The following is a 23,846-nucleotide window of genomic DNA, read 5'->3' as shown; positions in this document are numbered from 1 at the left end:
CTAGGTCACCTGACGACTGTATGCCAGAAGAATATTCATATACCGATATGCCAGGAAAACTAGTTTTAAAATGCTGTTGAAATCTTTCCTTTCAAAGGAACAAATGAAAATTACAAAATGATATGTAGATCAGTGAATGTGACTTATGATTAAAGCATTCAGAAGCTCTTTCTGGGGAGAAAAAAGAAAAATTTCTGAAAATAAGAGATTTCAAATGTGTGATCTCAGCGAGTGAAGTACTCTTCTTCCTTTCTTGTGATATGTCCAAACCATGTGGGTAAAAAGCTTGAAGTGTGAAAATCTCAGTTTTTCAGAAGTTTTAAGACTGGTGGTACTTTCAGTTTACAGTTTTAGAGTTTTTATTTCAAGGTTTTTTTTATTTTTCATTAATGTTAGTTCATGCATAAAGGAGAGTGCCTTGTAAAGGATGGAGAGCTGAAGCCTGTTACTCTTGCACTTTGTATTTTTAAAGAACTACAGAGCTCTACAGAGCCCTTGTGTGGAGGCCATACTTGGTCCTTAGAGTGATGCAGCTTTTGATGTGATTGAATCTGTGGGATGTTGCTCTTCTGCTGCAGAACCTCATTGTGTTCTTTCATGGATAGATGTGCTGTATTTGCCTCTGTGAAAATAAGTTCAGCTGTTCAAAGGAATGATGTTTAAGTCCACCATTAACATGCATAATTATTACCCTAAAATATGGATTAAAAACTGGTGTATACTGAAATCAAAATCATCTAATAAACTGAAGCTTAAATTTATTTATTTGGACAGACTAGGAAGACTTTTTTTCCAAGTTTGTGTCACCAGCCTATAGCAAATCTAACTTACTGCTTAGCTTTCATATATGAAAGGAATAAAAACCAATTTATTGTCTCTTTCTGACATTGTGGATAGAATTAGGCTCCTCTTTGCAATGTAAAAGTCATAAGGCTGTACAGAACATGAATAGGTTGTCACATGAACTGACTTTTTCTCATTGGAAGAGAAGAACCCCGTTAAAAAGGTTACTGAAGACCTAGGGGTGGTAGGAGATGAGTAGAGAGCAATGTAAGAGCACTTTAGCTGAGAAAAGGATCAGCAGCCAGATGCGATATCATCCTTGTGGTCTCCAGGAATATCTGCTGTAGGAAGAAGAAGAAAGCACTGTTTCCTACTTTCTCCAGTGAAGCAAAAATATATAGAAAAGTGATATTTAGTTTGTTTCCTAGATGAATAACAAGCTCCAAGAGTATCGTGTAATAAGAGCTTGGAAGTTGTTGGAGTTAATTATATGGACGTAGCTTAGGATATTTGTCATTATTAAGATTTATTTTTAAATATAGACGTAATCTAATTGAGGTATGTAAGAGAAGAAAGAATGATGCTGCAACTTAAAGAACCACTTTGAAAGGACAAGTAATGGAAAAAGTGCGTGGAAAACAATGATCTATTTAAAGGAGTAAATTTATAAAGACTGTTTCATCTGAAACAGTTCATAGAAACTTCACTGTTTTATGCTGCTGTGTAGTACATATTAAATTGTTGTATTTCTAGCTGATTATGAATAGTAATGCAACTAGCATTACTGTTAGGCTTGTGTGCTATACATGGATGTAAAAACAATGAATGACTCCTATGTGGACTGTAAGGATATTTAGGCTTAACTGCAACTTTAGGAAGTATTATGCTCTTTCCCTGCAATAACTTTTGCTCTTAAATTATAAGACTATGATTTTTTAAAAAATGTGTTTTGGAAAATAAGTGAGACAGCCTTAAAAGTATCTGACCAATGGGTAAATGTTACTTGTCCTTTCTGCCTCCCTTGGCCAAAATACCTAAGAAGCCAACATCTGTTAAGGAAAAAGTGTTCTTTCCAGATTTCCTGGATGCAGACCTGCAAGAATCAGTCTTCCTCTAGTAAAATACATAAACCTCTGAAACAATTACTATTGGTATTGTTTCTAGCAGTCTTTACGGTTTTAATTAACAGATGTCTCTAATAAACAAGTAGTTTAGATCCTGTTACAAGCATACATTGTATATTGTCTATAAAAGCATGTAGGATTTTCTTTCTGTTTGTAGAGTTGACTTTGTTTTTGACATGTACATTGATATTGAGGATAACCTAGTTTCACTTGGTAATACTGTGATTTGTTTTAGAATCTTCCCTCTGGATCTCCACCTGTTGGAGTCATTAAACTTACTTATATTTCAAAGGTAAGCTAATATGTAAGGCTCTTGTTGCTAAAATCTGGTAATAATGACCAAAGGCCACTTAAGAAAACCACAACTTCGGTTAACAATTTTCAGAACTTCTTATTATATCATGTATGGGAAGTTTGTTGCCTGTCTGCTACTCCTAAATTTTGGAGGAATATTAAAAACGTCACTAGTACCAGGGTAAAATAAAAATAAACTATTTATTATGTTGTCTAGATTTGTTTTATAAGTTGAAGTGGTAGCTATTTTTACTTGAATGCAATAGAACTAATATTTCTGAACTGTATGTTTCATTACTCTTCAATTTATTTTAAAATATGGATGTTTGATATTCCAGTAGTCTTAATGAAAAGACAGACCAGTTAGAAAGTGGAGGCTAAGTAACTGGGTATAGTAGTTTGCAGATGATAAGGACTTTAATAGACTGCACAAAGAAAATGGCAAATATCATTGCACTCTGTGTACATTTATTTCCAAATAAGTTTGAAAGAAAATGGAGAGCTAAGAATTTAATCATCTTTATGGTTAAATTGGTGTTAGAGATCGCATTAACAAATAAAGAGGAGAAAAGCAACTGACCTCTTGCCTTTCTGCTCTTTTCTCATCTTTATCGTACACTTTTTCTTGTTGCCATACTCAGTCTCCTACCTTCCATTCCATCTATGTATCTATACATATTCTTCTTGTAAGAAGTATCAGTGATACCTGTGGAGACTGGCTTATATACTTCTAGCTTTCTCTGTCCTTCTGTTTAATTTGCCCCAAGTCTTAATCATCTCCTTAAGAAATCTAAAGCCTTGTATCTCACTTTTAACAGGAGCAAAGGTGGCCACCTGTGCATGTGCACCTGGATGCCACTTGAAGGCAGCTAAAAAGTGCCTCTTGTACTGAGACTTCATTAGACAGTGACATTGTGGTTATGCTGGTATTTAGGGCATTGAGTAAACTAAACTTTCAATTGTGGGCTGAAGCAAGACTGCAGGATTGCTAGCTGTACTAGACAATATATTCATGCCCAGCCTGTCCCATGTAAAGCAGGATTCATGAGTTGCCTCTCATTTCCCACATATTTACTGCTTGTCTAACTTTCCATAGTTGAACTGCTACTACTACTGCTTGTAACAGAGTATGAATCTTTGGTTTCTGCCCCAAAAAAGGTTGTGAGATGAGACTGCTTTCCTGTCTCCTCCAACCTTGCTGTATAATGTAAAGATAGCAATGCCTCTCACAGAACAGGATTCAGCTCCCAGTCCCCCAGATTGGCAACACTTTAGAAAATGTGTGAAGTATACTTCAGAAAAGTGGCTATTCTTTTTACACAAATAACCAACCTAAAACTGAGGTCTGGAAGTACAAAGTATTCTTGGTTTTTGTTTTTGTTTTTGTTTTTTAATTCCATTTGGACTTCAGTTTTCAAAGTGCAAGTGGAAGAACTAAGTTTTCTGGTTTCAGCATTTCATGAGAGACTTTCCCCATACTAGGAAGGTAATGAATCCTTAAGTCCTTAAATTTAAGGAATAGAAGCATATGGTATTAGGTATTCATCTTGTTATAGATAGTAAATCTTGAACTGAACTTTATATAGTATTTTTCTCTATCTCTTTTTTTTTTACACACACACTTGCTATGCTACTAATGTTCAAATTCAAGCCACCTGAAAGAAGAAAAATTATGATGTATGATTTATATCTTGTACACATAGCAATATTTATAAATCTTATTTTTTTTCTATTAGGTTAGCGATGCAACTAAGCTAAGACCAAAGGCAGAATTCTGTTTTGGTAAGTTCTTGTATGCAACTTTCATGTGAAGTAAGTTCTTCAGAACTCTGAAGCAAAGATATGTTCTTAAATTCTATTACTTCATATGACTGATAGTGAATTTTTTAAAAAATAGTTTTTATTCTGTTTCCTACCCAGTAAGAGAGAAATGTTGGCTTCTCACAAGGTGGTGTTATGGCTCTTTTCATATTGCAGTTTATTGAAGAGTAGATGAGATAAGGTATTTGATATTTTTGAGGCAGTAATAAGCTAACTAGAAGTAATCAGTGTTGTCAGAGACTTGGCATGCCTGTGAGCTATGCAGGCAAGTAATTAACTACTTTAATCTGTATTGCTGATAAATGAGTTGATTTGCTTAATCTAAAAATACTGTCACGCCTGCCAGAGATCATCTAAAAATTTCAGCCTAGTGCTGCAATGATGAAAAATAATTTGCTTGGGGTACTTTCTAGTTATTGATATTTAAACATATTATAATAATAGAAGGGCTTTTATGAGTTTTAAATTCATTGAGTCATTTGTCCAGAACTTACCATAATCCTAGAATTTTGTAGCAAGCAATTGGCATTCACAAAAGTTCATGTAAAGACTAGAAGCAGCCACTATTTATGAATAACCAACCTTTATGAATGCATTTATGTAAGGATTTTATCTCAGTTGAAGTTGCTGAAAATGCCTGAAGGGTCTGACAGTCATTCCCCGTTGGTTGAGGTATACTTCCCAAGCTGTAGTACAGGCCCAGCAGAGCTGCCTTCTCTGGACTTTGCAGATGTACGTGAGACTAACTTACACGCCTGTGAAACATTGCAGTTCATGATTTTGGCCCTGGACAAAGTAGTCTAGTAGTCTACTTCCCACTGGATTGGGGCTAGTGGAGCATTTGGTAATCTCTGGAACTTTACATACAGGTGTGATTCTGGACTAGTACCTTGTGTGTCAATTCAGTGTTATCTACAAATTCCTCTACGAACATTTCCAGATGCTTGCCCTCATCAGTTATATGGTTGCTTTGTGTCACTGGGTCAGGTTTAAGAAGCCTTACTGGTCACAGATGTTAACTTAAAGGTTATAATATTTCTGATTTATTAGAGCATACTCGGTACTTTTTGGAGTGTCTTTTTAGTTAAATACCTGAATTTCTTGTAACTTTGTCAACTATTTATATAGCTCTGTGTGCTGTGAATTAATATGTGCGTCTAAAAATGCTTGCTTCAATCTATCTACTTAGTGGAAAAAGTAAAGTATCAGTTGCTAGCATATATTTGCTATTAACAATGATTTGAAGAGCTGTTATAGGCGGAGTAGAAAAATCTGTTCAGTCTTTGCTTATAATGCATCAAAGTTCTGGAGAGATTTTAGTCACTATTTACCTTAAAGCTAATTTCAAAATACGTTCTTAGAATTTGTGAGAGACCTAGATGTTATTTTTACTCCTGTGTAGAAATATGTTCATCTCTTTTGGGTGAAGGTATTCTAGCTGCTGCCAGATTTTGGGGGGGGAGTGAGGATTAACTAAATATGTACTTTCTTTGCAAGCCTGTCAAGCTGTCTTAAGATGACTTCCAAAAAAACAAGCAGCGTAGAGCTTAAACACTTGCACTGAATTTTCTAGCAATCTGAAATCAAGTCATCTTATGATGGTGTTTAAGTTTGTTAGATTTCAGTGTTGCCAAATTCTCATAATTTTTTTAACAGTTATGAATGCAGGGATGAGAAAATATTTTCTACAAGCCAATGATCAGCAAGACCTAGTGGAATGGGTAAATGTTCTGAACAAAGCTACCAAAATCACAGTAAGTAGTTTAGATTTTTATTTATCAATGCTTTCAAAGTATTGCTAAAAGAATGAAGAAACAAATGGTGCCGTGCTCCAAAGGCTCTCACTTGTTTCTTCGTCTGGATGTTACTTTAAATAAAAACAATAAACTAATGAATACATTCTTCTGTGTTAAATTATTTGTTTTGTTTTGTTCTATAACAGGTTGCTAACGTGTTATAGAAAACACTCTTATTACCTCAGTCTTTTCATGAGGCAGAAACTGTTTTTTTTTTTTCCCCTGCAATTTCAGGGAAGTGATGACATGAGCTGTTTTGAAAGTATGCCCTTGCAAAGGGCAAAAGGGTACTGAGCACAGTATATTCCTATTGGTTACCATTATTTTTCTTCACTTTTAGATTATCTGGGGAAGTGATGTTTCCATGATTTTTACGTTGTTTGTAGTCCTTTCTTTGGAATTATAAAGCCTTTAACAATAAGAATGAAAAATAACAACTCAGCCTCCTTACTGCTCATTTTTGAGGAGGGCATACAACCTGGCTTCTGCTGTTACTTAATTGTTTCCAGTTGAAGTGACAGTGAATAAAAAATTAATTGCATCAAATTGGAGTTTAGTCTGAAGGTTGGTTATCATATGTTAAATTTGCTTTCTAAATAGTCAATGAAATCATTAGCATCTTTTGTCTTTGGAAGGACAAACATTTGAACTCCCAATCTGGTCTGAGATTATTGAATATGGCTAGTGATTTAATCAAACAATTGAGATTGTAACTTTCCATATGAACATTACTTGAAATAGTTTTTAACTCTCTAAGCTACATTGCATTGTAATACTGAGTGCTAATTATTTAAATGTAGCTATGACCCTGTGCAGTTTAGCAAAGGGTGTAGCTGTTTATAGGTAGTTTTTGAAAATTTCTTCATAACAGAAGATGGCTGTGGGTTTGGTATGTATTATTTTTAAGTAAGAGTTTGTGATGACTAAAGCACTTGCCCAGAAAGTTGTAGATACAGGTCCCTCCTCTTGAATGGGTCCCTGCCTGCTAAAAGAATGTCGTATCCTTAGGCTGCAGACTTGACTGTGAATAGAATTGCCTTTTACCTGTACTGGTGAAACTGGCCATTGCATGAGTTTAATGGGATGGAAAATGTGAGAGAAGGAGCCTGATACCTCAGCTGAGCAGGCTGCTGAGTGCCAGCTTCACTTGAGCAGGGGACAGTTGTCCTATGGTGTGATTTGCTTTTGGGAGCACAGGAAGAAAAAAAAAGGGGTGGCAGCCTTTGGTGTGGGGGCTAGTATCATAGGTGACTGTATAGTAGCTGCTGTTTTTGTCTAGACCAGTGTCTGACTTCCAGTTTTGAATGTACCACAGTCTTGCATGGTAACTAATAGTGTAAGAGAACTTGAGTTTCCCTTCTTCCTGAAGGAGTTTAAGTGTCCTATATAAATATCCAGTAGGCTGCAGTTAGAGTATATTGGTGCAAGACTCTTGATCCTTTCTTGCTAAAGTCATTAAAATTTACAATTTAAAAATTGGAGTAGGAGAGATTATAAGTGAAGTTGTTAGTTGACTTCTTAGGCCGCAGATGCTTACTTCTTGCGTGATCTCAGTAAGAATTTTTGAGAAATATTTTAGATAAAAAACACTTATTAAGGAAATTAAATGGTTGTGGTGTTTGGGTTGTTTCTGGGGGATAGGAGTAATTGTCTCAAGTGTGATAGCTAAAGTAGGTATCTGGAATTATTTTGGACACAATTTAGCATATATGATGCATCAGCGGTGGGTGGATGCTTACTATTTTTGAGGGCTGGTTCTCCCTACTGCTGGCTGATAAATTTTTGAAAAGCACTGGATCTCCCTTTCTTTGCTGTTATGATATTTGGAGTATTCAGAGCAAATGAAGAGGTAAGTTTTGCTGCTCATCATAATCTGGGTTTTATGTAGTTCCATGAACCTCACCTTTATACCTCAATAATAAAATAAAGGATGCTAATTTTTTTTGAGTGAACTACTTTTATAGTGTGCACATGAGAACAGAGGATGAGCAGCTTTTGTGATAGATAACGTTACATTGTGTAACTGTCATAAGCTCTGTATATTTTGTCAGATGTATTTCTTGAAATGTTTGGCAACTTGAAATATTAACCTTTTACTTGCCAAATGAAAAACAAGCATTTCAAAATGTGGCAATATAGTGAATATTTATTATTGCACTTTTAGCAAGACTACTGAAATGCATACCTAAGACTTGTCCTTCAAAGCAACCTGAATAGAACTCTTCCACCCTTTTCAGTTATTTATCTTAAATTAAGATTACATCGTTCCTTAGTACACGTGGTCTTAATGCCAGATACTGAAATGTGAGTGAAAATGTCATACTCGTTGGACATAATTTTTGCAAAATGTTTTAATACAGTAGCACTGAGTCTGTGGCCATATTAAGCTAGTTCTTGTATAGACATTAGAAATTCCCATTCTGAAGTATTTTATTACTGGGGTAAGTAAAACTGAAAGGAGATGAGAAATAACTAGTTCTTCTATAAACTGGAAATACTTCTTAGAGTATAGTGCTTATGGCAGAACTGGGAACTGATATTAGATTTCAAATCACCCAATGAAATGCTTTAATCAGAACCAGTTTTGTTCTGAAAACTAGAACAGCTATTGCCACAAATTTTCATGTAAGCTATTTTTAAAATTTTCAAAATAAAGAACACTTTTTAAATTCCCCAAAGACAAATAAAGAATGCTTGAACAATGGTGGGTGTGTGTGTTTTTGTTTTTTGTAAAACTTTTTGTTAATTATTACATCTAACTTTCAGGTACCAAAGCAACCTGATCCTCTCTGTCAAATGGATAATGCTAATCGTCAAGCTGAAAGTCCAGGTACCAAGAAGCAAGTGTCTTACAGGACAGAAATTGTTGGTGGTGTTCCTATAATTACGCCTACCCAGGTAATACCTTCAAAACAATTGGATATTTTTTTAATACAAGAAGCTTTATTGTTTGATAAATCAGTGTAAGTTACATATAATATAGCTGTCAGCTTCTCATATGGTTCAGAGAGCTTGTACTCTGGTGTGTACCTTCTATCATTACTGGATATTCTTGGAGAATTTTTGTCTCCTTTATACAGGACTATAAAGCATTACTTAAGTATCTGACTCTCTGAAGTTAGCTGATTATACTATGTTATTAGTGGTATTAAGGATGACAGCAGATTAACTATTGAAAAAGAGCCATATTAAATGGAGAGACTGGACAGATAAGATAGCAAGTGAAATTCAGTGAAGTAAATGTGAAGTAAGAACTACTGGGAAAAGCAGTCCTAGTTTTGCACAGAAAATACCGGTTTCTGGCATGACCATTCTTACTTAAGTGAGAAGTGAGGGTTATGGTAGTGTTATGGAAATATTAGCTTGATGTCCAGTAACACAGTAACAGTAAAAACCCCAAATCAAGTATTAGATAATATTAGGAAAAGAAGAGAGAGCAAAACAGAAAACTTAGTTGTATAAATCCAGTCTTTGCTCATGCCTTGATTACTGTGTCCAGTTTTGGTCTCATCTTCAAACCAATATGTTAAAATTGGGAGGGAACACGTGGATGATTGATCCATGTGGAATAATCTCCATAATGAGCAATCAGAGTGGGCTGGTACCCTTCAGTGCGGATAAGAATTAAATAAAGGAGAATATAATAGAGTTTTATAAAATCATGATTGTCGTGAAGAGAAGTGGATGGAATAAACTGAAACTCTCTCTTTCTGTCCAAGAACTGTGGACTATTAAAGCTAGTGGTAACCAGCTGAAACAAAGGGATGGAGTTCTTCATTCAGGGAGTAGTAAACAGGAACTCCTTCCTAAAAGATAGTATGGATACAAAAAAATTTTTTTCCTGAGTTCAGGAGGCTTGACACGTTCATGGAAGACGAATCCATGCAGTGTTAGTAAATATATAAAATTATCTGGCTCAGGAAGTTCTCTAAATTGAAGATAGTTGGAGAATGGATACATATGAGGGGAAAATGTTGTATTTGCTGTGTTTCTTCTCTAGATGTATGCTTATGGTTACTGTTGTTGACAAAGCAGTTAGATAGACCTTAGATCTGAGACAATATGATTGATCTTGTTTTGGTTAAATTGATGGAAATTGTCTGGTGCTACTTGCTCTTGTTTTGCAGCAGGCAGAGGAAGTCTTTCAGCAGACCATGGTACTTAAAAATGGTATACTAAATTCAGTGTATGCATTTGCTTTCAAAGGAAAGAAATGCTCAAAGATTCAGTAATATTAGGTTACAGAAAGATACATAGTTGCGTATGACAGTGGCATGTAAAAACATGAATTACACTAGAAAGTATGGTGATTTCTGTGTTGTATGGCCCTATAAACTGTTTTTTACTTCCATAACCACCTCTAATATTTTACCTTTCAGTCCTATTATCAGTTTGAAATAAAAACATTCAAGTACTTTGTTTCTAGGTTTGTAAAGCTTTCAATTTGAGTGTCTGTTTGTTAGTATTATTCTAGAATATGTAGTGTTTACCATAATTTTAAAATGGAGCTTGCATATATTCAACTAGAACCCTTATAGATAATCTCATTAGTTGTCTCTTAAAAATCAGTTGAAATATTTTATCCTCTTAAACAAATGAGAAATGAGATTTGTGGACATGGGATGATGAATCTATTTCTTGAATAGCGATATAGTTGTTCTTTGACCTTTTTTTAAAAAAATGAGAATTTTCTGAACTTTCCTGCTTTTATCTAGAAAGAAGAAGTCAATGAGTGCAGTGAAGGGGGTGATAGGAATTATTTGAAACGGTCGCAAAGTCACCTTCCTTATTTTACTGCTAAACATTCCCCAGATAATGCTATTATCAAAGCTGGCTACTGTGTTAAGCAAGGAGCAGTGGTAAGTATTTGAGATCAATGGGTTTCATTCATCAAGAACAAAGGTCCTGAAATGGTATTTGTACTAATAAAGTAGATGCTTTAAAAAAAGGGGAAAAAAACCCCCTCATAATTAACTGCAACTTTAGCCACCCTTAACATTGCCAGTAGTGTTAAAGATAAAATTTAAAAACTAAGTCATGAAGCACAGTAGTACAGACATATATGCATATTACCGGAGGATAAGCTTTATGTTGTTGAAGGTCTCTTTTGAAGAAGAATGTTATCTATGCACGGATTTTTAGATTATGGTTAGTTCATGCAACTAAGGAGTCTGCTCTTTTACAGTTATGTAGAAATACTTATTTTTGTCTTAAGCCATCTGAGTTAAAACAGAAGTTCAAATGTCTGCATGCTTTTTAAATCTTTGAAATATTTAGAAAAAGCTAATTTTTATGCAGGTAAGAGGATGAATTGTATAACATGCAAGACCAACTTACACAAGTAGAACCACTCACAGCATGCCTTACAAAGTAGACTAAAAGAAGGTGCAAACAGTTCAGTTTAAGCAAGATAAGCATGTTTTGAGTTCTCAGATCCATTTAATCTATAATTATTAAGCTTATTCTTATACTGTTCCATGTCTTTATTAAAAACAAAATCCAAAGATATTTAATATGCTGTCTGTTGACATTTCTTAAAGGATACTTGTGTTAGTTGCTACAATTTTAGTAAAGGTTGATGGGAAAATTTAATAAAATAGAAAATAGTATTGTCCAGAAGTTAAAGTTGTTGCGTTAAATCACACAAGACTGTATAATTGATTTTTTTTATCTATCCATCTGTAATATCTTTCCCTTCTACCCCTTCCCTGTTTTGCAGATGAAGAACTGGAAGAGAAGATACTTTCAGTTAGATGAAAACACAATAGGCTATTTCAAGTCTGAACTGGTATGTTTCCCAGTATGGGTTGCTTTCAGAAGGTATTTGGAACTAAATGTAAAGAAGTATATCTATTTATTTTTTTTAAAAAAAAAAAAAAAGGTGCTCTGCTGCTCCTCAAACTGTTAATTCTTTATTGTAATAATTTTTCAAGATAGGGAAGGAAAAAACAAAGTTAATAGGATGGATGTTAGCTCTCTGATTTCAGTCTGGGAATATGTTAGTAAGGCACTGAGGAATGGTAATGGAATATACTTTGTACTCATTCTTATTAGTATCTTGTATTAGTTGGTACTCACATGTAATTAATTATCTTCTAGGAAGAATTGACCATTATTGGAGAGACATAACTCTAATCTGAATGTTTACGGTTTTTATTGCTAGGATTATGGTCTGTGTGTGTGTGTGGTATGAGTTTTGGGGATTTGTTTTTGTTTTTCCAGTGGTGTCTTTTCTTACACTTTCTTCACCAGAACCAACAAGGCAGGTGAAGAGCTCTGCTGTTCAGAAGTGAGGCTTATACTGTTTGTTTTTGTGTTTCAACTTCTTCCTTCCCCACTCTTCACCTTTGAACCTTTTGATCAATTTTGGTTAAATGTTAAGGCTCTTCAAACTTAATTTAAAAAGTAAGTGGCAGGTACTGGAGGCAGTCTGGTTTTCCCAAAGAAGGGATCTAACACTTACTAAATCAGAAAATCTGTACATAAAGAAGTCTGAGTTAATATTATTGACAGTGGGGAAGTAGATCATGCTTCACATACTTGTCCGAAATCAGGGTTTTTTTTTTTTTTTCTTCCTCAGTGTGTATTTTTAAGAGGGTCATCCCTCTTCTGTTCAGGGAAGTCAGTACTGATGAGATAACGTGTCTTTGTGGACTGTAGTGGTTAACTAAGGAATTCCTGGCTGCAAACATAATTACAATCATAGAGTTTCGTGTAGTGTTGTTTTTTGTTTTAGAATTAGGATCTGCCCTGTCTCAAACACATGTTGGAGAAACATATAATCTGTCCTAGAAAAAGTAAAACTTTTACTGAGTGGGGCACACCAAGAAGAAGAAAATATCAGGCAGCAACTTAAGTGAAAGTGTGGTGGACAGATGGTTATCTCCTACAAATACAGAAAGGGTAAAGTGCTCTCTTCAGAAGACTTAAGGTGATGAATGATTTCTTTCAGCAGTGTGTGTGTGTGTGGGGGGGGGGGGTGTCTCTGTTTCCCTAATATTCTCCTGTTCCTAATAAGAGTAATACAAAGATAGGATCAAAGTTCAATAGCAATCATTTCTTATGCCTTTCTGGCTAAGAAGGCTATTGCACAGAGGCCTTATTTCAGCTAGTTTAGCATAAGATTTCTTCCAATTCTGGAAGGTTTATTTCCATTAGAGTTCTGTTCCCAAGAATTACGATGTTCAGTCAAGTATGGCTTTTACTTCAAGTTAGTTTGTCTTGATAGCCATCCTGGGCATTGGTAGTTCAAATAAATCTTACTGGATATCTTCATATGCTGTTATTTTGCATCTGTGAAAATACATCTAGGTTCTCTCTTCTTCCAATTAAAAATTCCTAGATTCTGACTTTTCTCTTAAGGATCCTTTCTTTTCAATTTGAGAAGACTGTCTCTATCTTCAGATGGGATGTAGTGAAGTGCAGGCAACATCTGACCAGGAAAATTGTAACTTCTGAGCTTGGGTCTGCTAGACAAGCCTATGACTTTCCCAGAACATTCAGTTTTGTTACCTTCCCTGTATTGAATGCCAGTGTTGAATCCAAGAAAGATTGTGCAGTTCACATATGATAACTGTTACTTTGAAAAATCTATTGTAATGGATCTGTGAACCTAAGAAAAGGGGAATAATAACTGAGACTGAATTTTAAAATCTGTGCTTTCAACTATAGAAACAAATCACCAAATGAAAATTGACATTTGAAGATTGTGGTATTTGGGCGACATTCACTATTTGCTTTAATGGCAGAAGTTTCTTAGGTACATTAATGCAAATTTTTATTTAGGGAAAGTAGTTATTCCAGAGCTGACAGACTTGCTTTGGTCTACAAGCTGAAGCAAACTGAAGTACTCCATAATAATATTTCTTAAAGAGAACGTATTTGGAGATAAAGTAAAACTTTTTCCTGGAACAGCCACATGAAAATGGTGGCACAGACTTTTCTAGTGATAGTTAAAAAATAAACCTATATATGACATTATTTTATCATGGCAAAAATGAAAGCGCTTCTGCTTGAATATCCACCGCTAATGTGAACCTGACAGAATTCTAACAACATTGTGTGAAACTGCCAGAATTATAACATCTCATTTTTGTAACAGTAATAGAATATTCAGATACTTTAAGAATACTTACTTACTCTTTTACAGATTTTGGTACAATTGTGTGGGGATGTTTGGTTTTTTTTTTTCTTGTATTGAATATAAGATACAATTGATCTTCTTGTTTAAAGCTCTGTCATGTAGTACAATGAACAAAGCATCTTGTATTGTAGCATTTCATTGTAAATGAATGTAATGACAGTTCTACTGAAATAAGTTCTAGGGGCCAGATTCAGTTTTCTGATCTAGTTAGGGGAAGAGGTCAGGGATTGTAGCCGTTATAATAAGATGAAATACGTAAGAAAAGTGAACCTTGGTTGACATCACCTTCTATGTAAGTGACTGCCTTGTAAGTCTCATTTATATAGTGTCACTGTTATCGTTAGTGCTGACCTTTGATTTTTCTGACTGTGCTCTACTTGTTAGATATACTCTACTGAAGTAATTTTACTTTTTTTCTTTTCTCTTTTCTTCCTCCCCATCAGGAGAAGGAACCTCTCAGAGTTATACCACTTAAAGAGGTCCATAAAGTTCAGGAATGTAAACAAAGGTGAGGAGAAAGAAACACTAATGCAATTACATGGGAATGTTTTGTACACTGCTTTATCATGGCTAGACTGCTCTTTGGAAACATTAGAGAGCTTTTTAACAACTTTAGTTGACTTAGGCGTATTATTTACAGGACAACAGGTAATCTTGTGCATAAAACTACTTTGAGTATTCTGCATTACTGTGTGTTCCAAACTTGTAACATGCAGTAATCTTCTTGTAGAATATAGATCTATTAGACGAGGTGGAACAAGAAAGTGTCATGCAGTCCTGAATTGCAGAGAGAAGCACAGGCCACTGCTTGATTTGAGGCAGAAGTTTTAGGGGTCCGTATACTCCTAATAAATATTCTGTAAGCCTTTAGATGACACTATCTTTCTCAAGCACTTCTGTTAAATGTCTTAAGTTGAGATGAATGCATTCTTCCTATTGTTTCCCTTTGACTAAGTGGCAATATACTGAGTGAATTTGTAACTTAAGTTTTATCTGTGAAGTGCTTTATTAGTTCATTTAAAAAAAACAAAAACAAAAACAAAAAAAAACAAAACAAAAAAAAACACTTGCCATCCATATTACCATGCTAAAATCCAACTTTTGATGCTATTTCATATTTATGATGACCACTTGCTTTGACCTTTCTATTGACAGAAGCTTGGATTTCCATAGGTATATCAAATTTCTTCTATGTATTTTGGCACTTTCTGAGAAATTTTACCAGTAGTGTTTCCTCTGAAATATATGTATGTACTGAAATGTAACGTATGAGATGAGGCCTCATCTCGAGTAGGGTGTCCAGTTCTGGGCTCCCCAGTACGAGAGAGACATGGAGCTACTGGAGAGAGTCCAGCGTAGGGCTACAAAGATGATCAGAGGGCTGGAGCACCTGCCCTATGAGGAACGGCTGCGAGAGCTGGGCCTCTTCAGCCTGGGGAAGAGAAGACTGAGGGGGGATCTCATCAATGTGTACAAGTACGTGCAGGGAGGGTGTCAAGGGGACGGGGACAAACTCTCTTCAGTTGTCCCATGTGACAGGACAAGAGGCAATGGAAGCACAGGAAGTTCTGCCTGAACGTGAGGGGGAATTTCTTCCCTGTGAGTGACGGAGCCCTGGCACATGTTGCCCAGAGAGGTTGTGGAGTCTCCTTCTCTGGAGATCTTCAAGGCCCGCCTGGATGCAACCCTGTCTACCATGCTCTAGGGGACCCAGCTGAGGAGGGAGGTTGGACTAGATGATCTCCAGAGGTCCCTTCCAACCTTTCTGGTTCTATGATCCTATGTACATTAATTAGTCCAGTTATAAGCTGTATGTCTTAAGGATGTTCTAAACATTTATCTTGCAGTCTATCATTCATCTCCATTTTTCAGCTACTAAAAGCTGTCTATGAATTTGAATGGGAAGGTATGGATGGGCAATGAGTTCCGTTGCTCAGGCTTGGACATGAGGCACATAGGGATATTAACAGCTGCTGCTGTTCAAAACAGTATTTGTGGGCTTTAATAGTGGGTTCCATAGTGGCTATAATATCATAACCACAGTTTTAGAATTCCTGACAGTTTTGTCAGATTTTTAATTTTAAATACAGTAAAGGAATGAATTGTCTTTTGTAGTAGCTATTATGGATATTTTGTTGCTTTAGCAAGTGACTGCACTACTGAGGATTAAACCTTTGCAAAGATCTAGCATAAATAAAAACATAAATGTGAGATTTTACAGAAGTATGACTAGAACAATCAATAATATTCATAGACTTAATTTTGGTTTATAATGTTCTCATTAAAATTATATGGAGAGTAGCATGGTGTTACTATTAAACTAAAGGGTGTTAAGACTAAGCTGAGTAAGAAGTACTACTTTCCTTATTCCACTTCTTATTTACAAAACAAACCCAACAAAATTGAAGGGTGGTAGAGAATGCAAAGGTAACAAATGCTTTAGTTTTCTGCACTACTTAGGCTATTTTTTTTAAATACAGTGGGAAAGTTGAATTTGCTCTTTAGGTATATTTGTTTTATTTACAGTGATATAATGATGAGAGACAATCTCTTTGAAATTGTAACAACTTCTCGAACCTTTTACGTACAGGTAAATCCTTTTTCTTTTTAAACATTGGGCAAAACCAAGAGATTACCATATCCAAAGCAAAGCAGAACAACCATTTTACTTTTAAAGCTATATTTAACTATACAGTGGTTTTTGGAGGGAATACAGTTTCATCATATTTCAGAAAAAGATGATGTATGTCAGAAATTTTCCACGTAATAGCGAGAAGTTATACTGGTAGTGTATGAATTGTAATAAATGCAAATACTTACTATGATTTCATTGGCATTTGTTTCTTCAAATTCTGCAGTTTCAGCTCAATACATAAAAATTTTAGAAGTACTAAAATTTTATTTATACTTAGTTTTCAGATTCAAATTAGCAACTACCATGTTAAAATGTCTACTAAAAGGCACAGCAGCACTCCAGATTTCAGTTACTATCCGAAAATAGGTTGGTGATATGTGTCCGTATACATCTTTATTCAGTGCGTTCTTTCAGTGTTATCTTCTAAATGTTCTGTTATAATTTCAGTTACAAAAAAGGCTTGCTTTTTACGTATATGAGAATGTGATGCTTGTAGTATTACTTCTCATATTTCTGGAGGAAGAAATAATTTCTGAGTTTCTCTTGTAGGATCAAAAAGACTTGCATCATTTACTAGCGGCAGCGAGATCAGATGCTGAGTTATCAGCTGTCTTACAGCAGTTCTTCTACACTGAATATAACTGACGTGTTATACAACTAAGACACAACTTTAGCTTTTTATCTGTCTATCACAGATGTATACAAGTGTATACATATAAAACAATAGAAAATTCAGAGTAAGCTTTTAAGCAATGTCTACATGAAAAAAAAATATAATCCACATAGCTTTGAATAACAAATCCTTACATAGGGTAAAGATTTCATTATGTATTTATGCAGATGGTCAGGATACTGGTTAAAAAAAAAAAAAGTTAGAAGTTACACAATAATCCTAAATACAAAAATTCATATGATTTGATCCAGGCGGACAGTCCAGAAGACATGCACAGTTGGATAAAAGCAATCTCTGGGGCCATTGTAGCACAGCGAGGACCTGGAAGATCAGCAGCTTCTGTATGTTATTCTGAGCCTTAGAAAATGTGATTAGTGGATATTTGTTTATACACATGAAATTCCAGTGTTTTTTTGTGTTCATCTGTCTTCCGTCCTATCCTATAGTAACCTGTCATCTTTGCATGGACTTTCACACGGATAGGATGGGCAGAGAATATTTTGCATTTTTAAATGAGTACTTTTCTTAATCTTATCTATATATATACTGTATTTTCTTAAACATGTAACTAATGCACGTCCTAACTGAGAAATTCTTCCTGGTTCAGTATGATCTTTTATCACTAAGCTGCTACTAGTTTTAGAAGTAAAATTGAACCTAATTCTTGCAAAGTATTTTTGCTAATTGCTGTGTTTTACAGTAAAATGACACTGTTTTGACTGTTTTTAGGAGCTTTTGCTACTGAATTGCCATTCTCTACTATTGATAGTTCATTATACATGCAGATACAGATTCAAATTTAAAATAGGTTATTTCTGAAGGAATTACCTGCTCTCATGAATTTGCTCTTGCTGTTGGAAACTTAGTATGAATGCCATCTAGAATTACTGAAGTACTGTGACAGATCTTGGTATTTGTGAAGCATGTGGATGCCAGCAGTTCATATGTATATTTATATTAAAATCATAAGACATTCACTGCTTTTCACAAATTGTTCTATTTTGTGCTGAAGGTTACTATATTGTCACAGTGTCTCTAAGTATGTCCAGATTTAACAAATGGGATATTTTTCCATTCAGATGCTGCAAGGTCTGTTTTTCACTTTCTGACTAATGAGATGTTTTTTAGTAGCTGAATATATCACTACCTCCATGATCTGAAATCTAATAACGTGAATCTGGCTTTTTAATACAGATGTACATTGATGTTGTATTTCTGTTAACTTGATCAAAACTCTCAATTCTGTTTTGCAGCTGAGAGCTGCCTCATACTTTTAAATAAAAACTTGGTATCATAAATTTTGTTTCTTTTGGAGGTAGGAAAATATTCAGGTAATTTTCTGTGTGTATGTGTGGTTTTTTCTTTTTTCTTTTTTTCTTTGGTGGGGCTAACTGAGCAATTTAGCTATTACTGTCTGCATCATTTCTTTCTTTTTCTCTCTTCTCTCTTCTTTCCCCAAGTATAGGTTACTCTAATCTTAGCTTTGCACTGTGTTCCAGATGCGGCAGGCCAGAAGGCTGTCGAATCCTTGTATACAGAGGTATACATCAAGAACTGGTGAATGCAGCACGTATGTGGGCTCTCATGTAATCTTGCCTTCTTAACAGAGGGCTAGGACTAGAGACTAATTTGCACTCTAAACCTAAATATTGCTACCTGTTGCCATTACCATTATTGAAAACTAACTCATAAATTATATCATTTATAGGTTTGCATTGTTGGTTCTTACTTTTAAAATAACTGGAATTTTAAAATGGCAAAACATGTATTTTTACTTATGATTACTTTAAAGCATAATCTATATTTAATGTCATTTAAAAAGGAAAATATTAAATTTAATTTGCATGAGAGTTCATATTTCCATTTCCATTACATTTTTTGAAACTGCAAAAGCAAAATTAAGCTACCCACAAACTAATACAGATGCGTGCACACAAACAAATGCACGTTGTAACTGGTAATTGGAAAGATAATATTGTAGCCTGACTTGCATGGCTTATAAATCTCTGCATGAAATTATTAGTGCAAATGTGGAAGCATTATAATATATGATCGGTACACTGTTCAAAGCAGTATACCTGAAAGTAATAAAGCAGCATAGTGTCTTAATAGTGAAATTAGTCAGTGTGGGTAGTAAAATCTGAGTATCCTTTGGTTCAATTTAGCAAAATGTTTATTATAGAAATCTTGTCCAAACTTCCCTTTTGTCCTATTTGTTCACATAAAGTTACTAATAAAAATAAGAACAGTAGGTAAATCACTGTATCATATAAGCTCTTAAACTTTTGTTCCAAAGGGGAATATCAAGCCAGGAATGAAATACAGAACTATAAATAATATAAAAAACTTCATGGAATGTGAATGGTTAGCACAAAATTGGAATACAAGAAAAGATATTTAACTACTTCACCCAGTAATATTAGTTCAAAAAAAGAAATGTAAGATTGTTTGACAGAATCCATTATGATGGAACTTACAAATTCATGTCACAGCATGCTAAGAGAGACCTGGAAAACTGATACAAAAAAAAATATTTAGGAGGTATATTTGCATCTTGGACACATCTGTGATGGTGGTTTTGCTAATACATTTATTTGAAAGTTTAGTTGATTTGTGTACACACATGGGTTCACAGGTTCCTTTAGTTCCAGTACTAACACTGGTGATAGCTTGAGTGGCAGCAGCTGTGGCTCCTAATGCATGTGGAGTGAAGTATGCAGTGTATCATTGCACATCATTTGACCAGATCACTTAACATAAGAGTCCTATACTGATTTATATTCCCTACGTATTCCTCACAGAACTGCTGGATGTGATGCAGAATCTGAGACGTTTTCTATTCTGGAAGTACAGCTGTAGGCCAGGCAGGATATCCTGAGATGTTTGAAATGGTACTCTGTGCCTGAATTTTAAACATCTGAATCATGCTGAGGTAGACTAATAGTGTGTTTCTATCAGTAAGTAAATGATGGAAAATTATTTTCACAGTTCCAAGTTAACAAAAAATTATGTAAAGGTCAGTAGAATGTTAGTTACCAACAATAAACTTTTGTAAGAAATTAACTTGACAATTGAAATGTATAACTTTAAATTTGAAAGATTAGTTTCTTTTGAGTATCCATTAATTTTGGAAACTGTTATATAGTCTTGATAGCACAAAATGGTTCCCATGTTTGTTTGATTTCTTGAATGAATTAATGCGAATAGCCCTCCAAGAAGAGGCAAGAGTAGATTGCTGTACTTGAATGTGAGTGCCTATTGTATGCAAATATGTTTGAATACCTTTTTCTCTTAAAAAAAAAAAAAATCATTTTCAACAGACTTTAAAGTACATATCTTCAAAAGGTTACTTAACACATTAGTAAAATGAAAAGATTCAGCCTGTTAGGCTATATCTGAAAGCCTAAAGAACTGCTGAGCTTGATTTGAGAAACTTAATTTCTTCAAATGAAGAAATTCTTGCTGTCACATACTGCTGTGAGCTCACTTTTAATAATACACTGCCTTGGGAAAGCACCTGCCTCCTACTGCTGTGACTGACGCTCTGCTTTGTGTATTTTCTGTCCTTTTCCCCCCCCGCCCCTCCAAGAGCAAAATCTGAAACTGCGTCTTTTCTCACGTGATGCTAATGACTTCATCTGATGCATGCTCTTTTTTTCCAGGAGCATTCCGAGTCTTCTTCAGAATCCAACCATGCTTTCCGTTCTGCCACCCCAGCCGCAGCCGCCCCATATTCCACAGCCTCTCACAGCAGCCCTTTGGTCACAAACCTTAACTCCAAATACCCTGCCTTGGAGAAGCGAGGATTTCACGAATCTTTTACCAAGGCCAAGCCAGGGAACTACAAGATCCAGGTTGTCACTCCAAGAGAATCAGCTTCCAAAGTGACTGAACAGCGCTTGTTGGAACCCCAAAGTAAAAATGGCACTCAGGAACAGGATCCTGGCCTTGTGGATCTGGATGATGCAAGCCTTCCAGTTAGTGATGTGTAAGAATGGAAGTGTTTGGAGAATGATCCATTTGTTCGGTCCTCTAATTTCCTTGTTCAGACATTTAACCAAAGAAAATTACAGGAAAAAGAACAAAGAAAACGGAACACTGATTTTTATATATATGTGTATGTGTGTATGTACACACGTGTATGTGTATGTATGTGTGTATGTGTGTAATGTTTGTATATTGCCTTTCCAGCTAAGGGTCAAAAGTGGACCTTCCACGTTTTCTCAAAGCCTGATAGTAAATCACTTACTAGGGAGGGGCCAAACTGCATGATCTAAAAGAAGAAAGCAAAGACAAAAAAGGAAGAAGTACTTCTACAAATAAGTAAGGTATTAGCAACTGTTTATCTCTAATTTGACAAACTAAATTTAAAATTATTCCTATATCGTGGAAAATTTATTGCTAACATATGTTGTTCTTTTCATTATGAACTACAGTAAGGTTTTAAGCATTTAGGAGAATTGTTTCTCTCCATGATTTTCAGATGCCAGGAAATGGATAAAAGTTTCTTCTGTTCTTTAGGATCAACAGTGTCAAATGAATTGTTATCAGAACGAGAATTCTGAACTCCCTTGGAATTCTAAGTATATGGTGCTGTAAAATTTCCACTAAAATATTTTGAATAGCAGCCTATTTTTGAAGCACTCCTGATGGTGGTTTATGACTTTTTGCACATTTAGATTTTAATGGACTGCATGTAATGGTGTTTTGGAGGGGAGAGGAGAGAAATTGGGCATTTGAATTTGGACACTTTAGATCTTTTGAACAAAATAGGGTTTATATTGTGTTACATTAGGCTTTGCAGCAATTATTTTTATGAAATGTCTAAGCATATCATTTGATTACTGTTTTGAGATTCATTTTCTTACAGTGCTTTGTGAGCAGTTCTTGTTTCTATATGTGATCAGTGGAAGACCTTCTTGTTTTCTTTGTCTTTATTGGTACTGAACTGTTTGTAGTCATGCAATTGTGGCCTATAACTTCTTGTGCACTAATAATCTTAAGTGCCTGTTTTCTTCTTGCATTGTTGAAACACTTGCAGACTAGGTATGTACACAAACCATTCTTCATGTTTTTGAACAGTTGGTTGGAGTTGTCCTGAATAGCATAGTTCAAAACAGCTATTTAAAATAGAAAACTTATGCTAGGGGTACCAGTGTTCTGGTATTGCATCTACTAGCTGTGCAATATGTTTCTGAAAAAAAATGAGTATTTTTTTGTTTGTATACAGTGTCTTATGGGGCTTCAGTGATGAAAGCAAATGAAAAGAACCTTTACATTTCAAGCATTGGATTAAATGGAGTGTGTACTTTTCATAGTTCATGAAAAATGTTTGCTTTAATCAAAACCCCACAGATGTCTCATGCTGCTGCTTATTGTGATTCAGATTGTCCAGCTTTGACATATTTTTCATCTAATGAAACTTAAGTTACATATCATACAAGTTCATCTTCTCTCCAACTTCCAGACTGACTTTTTTTCTTGAGAGATATGGATGGCTTTACCATAATAACTTGTTGATCCAAGGGTAGAATAATTGCTGTCATATAAGAAAATCTTAAGTTCTGTCAGCACCTTCAATATTTTTATCCATAAGCTAACCACTGTCATAAGGCAGTGGCATTTGTAAATTACTGTTTTTGTTTGACTCTTTAGCTACATGTGAAAACTAGCACAGAATTGGAAGTTACTGTAAATGTCTGAACTTGTAAGTTTTAACTTCTATTAAAAACATGACAATAGCTCTTTTAAGGCTTATTTTTTCACAAGTACATTCTGTGCAGAAGACACTTTGCATTGAAATATTTTTACTGTAGTCTAATGTTTGAAATCACTTGCTCTGGTACAGCTTTCACACTGCATGTTCATTTTATTGTATTTTGGTATTGGCAATTTTACACATTCGGTGGAGGTAAAGCAGCTCCATTATGGGACTCCTTAAAAGACGAGGAGGAGAAAAAACAAAAAAACCCTACTTTTGTAGTTTGGTAGCATAGGGAAATATTTGTGATTGGTAATTGTCAGGGTCTCCTATTTATCAGTACTTTTATAAATCTATGAAAATTGTTAAATTATTTTAGAATGAGTGCTGTAAATATGTCACATTTAAATTGTCAATAAATCAGTTTGGGTAACTTAAAATAGCAGCTGACTCTTTTTCCTTGTATCATGTTAAATGCTGTATCAGAACAGTTTTCCTTTTTAGCATATAAAAGGTCAAATTGTCTTGTACTCCAGCTATAAATGTCTTTTTAATCTTTCGGAATTGATCAGGTTGTACAATGTAAGTGATAAATTGAATAGAATGAGCTATTTTTTTTCCATTACTGTTCTGTTTCCTCTGTGGAATTTTTATACATTATGCAAGGGAAATGATAATCTTCATCTTCCATCAGATTTCTTTTTTTAATCAGTGGAAGGGAAAGATGATGCGTAGCAATTTCAATTTAATCATTTGGAAGTACTCTCGGGCACTGTCTGAGAGGGAAGAAAAAAAAGGGGGGGAGCACAGGAACAACAGAAACATGCATTTTCTGGCTTTATATAGGTGCATAACAATTTGTTCTCCTGAAAATGA

The 23,846-nt window shown here is 34.9% G+C and overlaps 1 protein-coding gene across 8 annotated transcripts in view; it reads left to right on the top strand.

Moving 5' to 3' along the window:
- The window catches only part of PLEKHA1 (pleckstrin homology domain containing A1), a 38,722-nt gene extending 15,312 nt beyond the window's left edge, over positions 1 to 23,410 (top strand). The window contains exons 3-13 of one of the 8 annotated variants that reach the window (XM_062580343.1): positions 2,143 to 2,199; positions 3,938 to 3,983; positions 5,679 to 5,776; positions 8,585 to 8,716; positions 10,534 to 10,677; positions 11,538 to 11,606; positions 14,405 to 14,469; positions 16,488 to 16,551; positions 17,521 to 17,610; positions 18,735 to 18,809; positions 20,932 to 23,410. In XM_062580343.1, coding sequence (XP_062436327.1) covers positions 2,143 to 2,199; positions 3,938 to 3,983; positions 5,679 to 5,776; positions 8,585 to 8,716; positions 10,534 to 10,677; positions 11,538 to 11,606; positions 14,405 to 14,469; positions 16,488 to 16,551; positions 17,521 to 17,610; positions 18,735 to 18,809; positions 20,932 to 21,261 — 1,170 coding nt within the window. In that variant the 3' untranslated portion in view covers positions 21,262 to 23,410. Of the gene's footprint in view, positions 1 to 2,142; positions 2,200 to 3,937; positions 3,984 to 5,678; positions 5,777 to 8,584; positions 8,717 to 10,533; positions 10,678 to 11,537; positions 11,607 to 14,404; positions 14,470 to 16,487; positions 16,552 to 17,520; positions 17,611 to 18,734; positions 18,840 to 20,931 lie in introns of those variants that run through there. The other 7 variants (XM_062580341.1, XM_062580339.1, XM_062580338.1 and 4 more) reach the window with 7 other exon arrangements.
- Positions 23,411 to 23,846: the final 436 nt, after the last annotated feature.

This window comes from Rhea pennata, chromosome 7 (genome assembly GCF_028389875.1).
Source record: "Rhea pennata isolate bPtePen1 chromosome 7, bPtePen1.pri, whole genome shotgun sequence".
NCBI lineage: Eukaryota > Metazoa > Chordata > Aves > Rheiformes > Rheidae > Rhea > Rhea pennata.
Note: the sequence above shows the minus strand (reverse complement) of the source record. Positions and strands in the feature narration are given on the sequence as shown.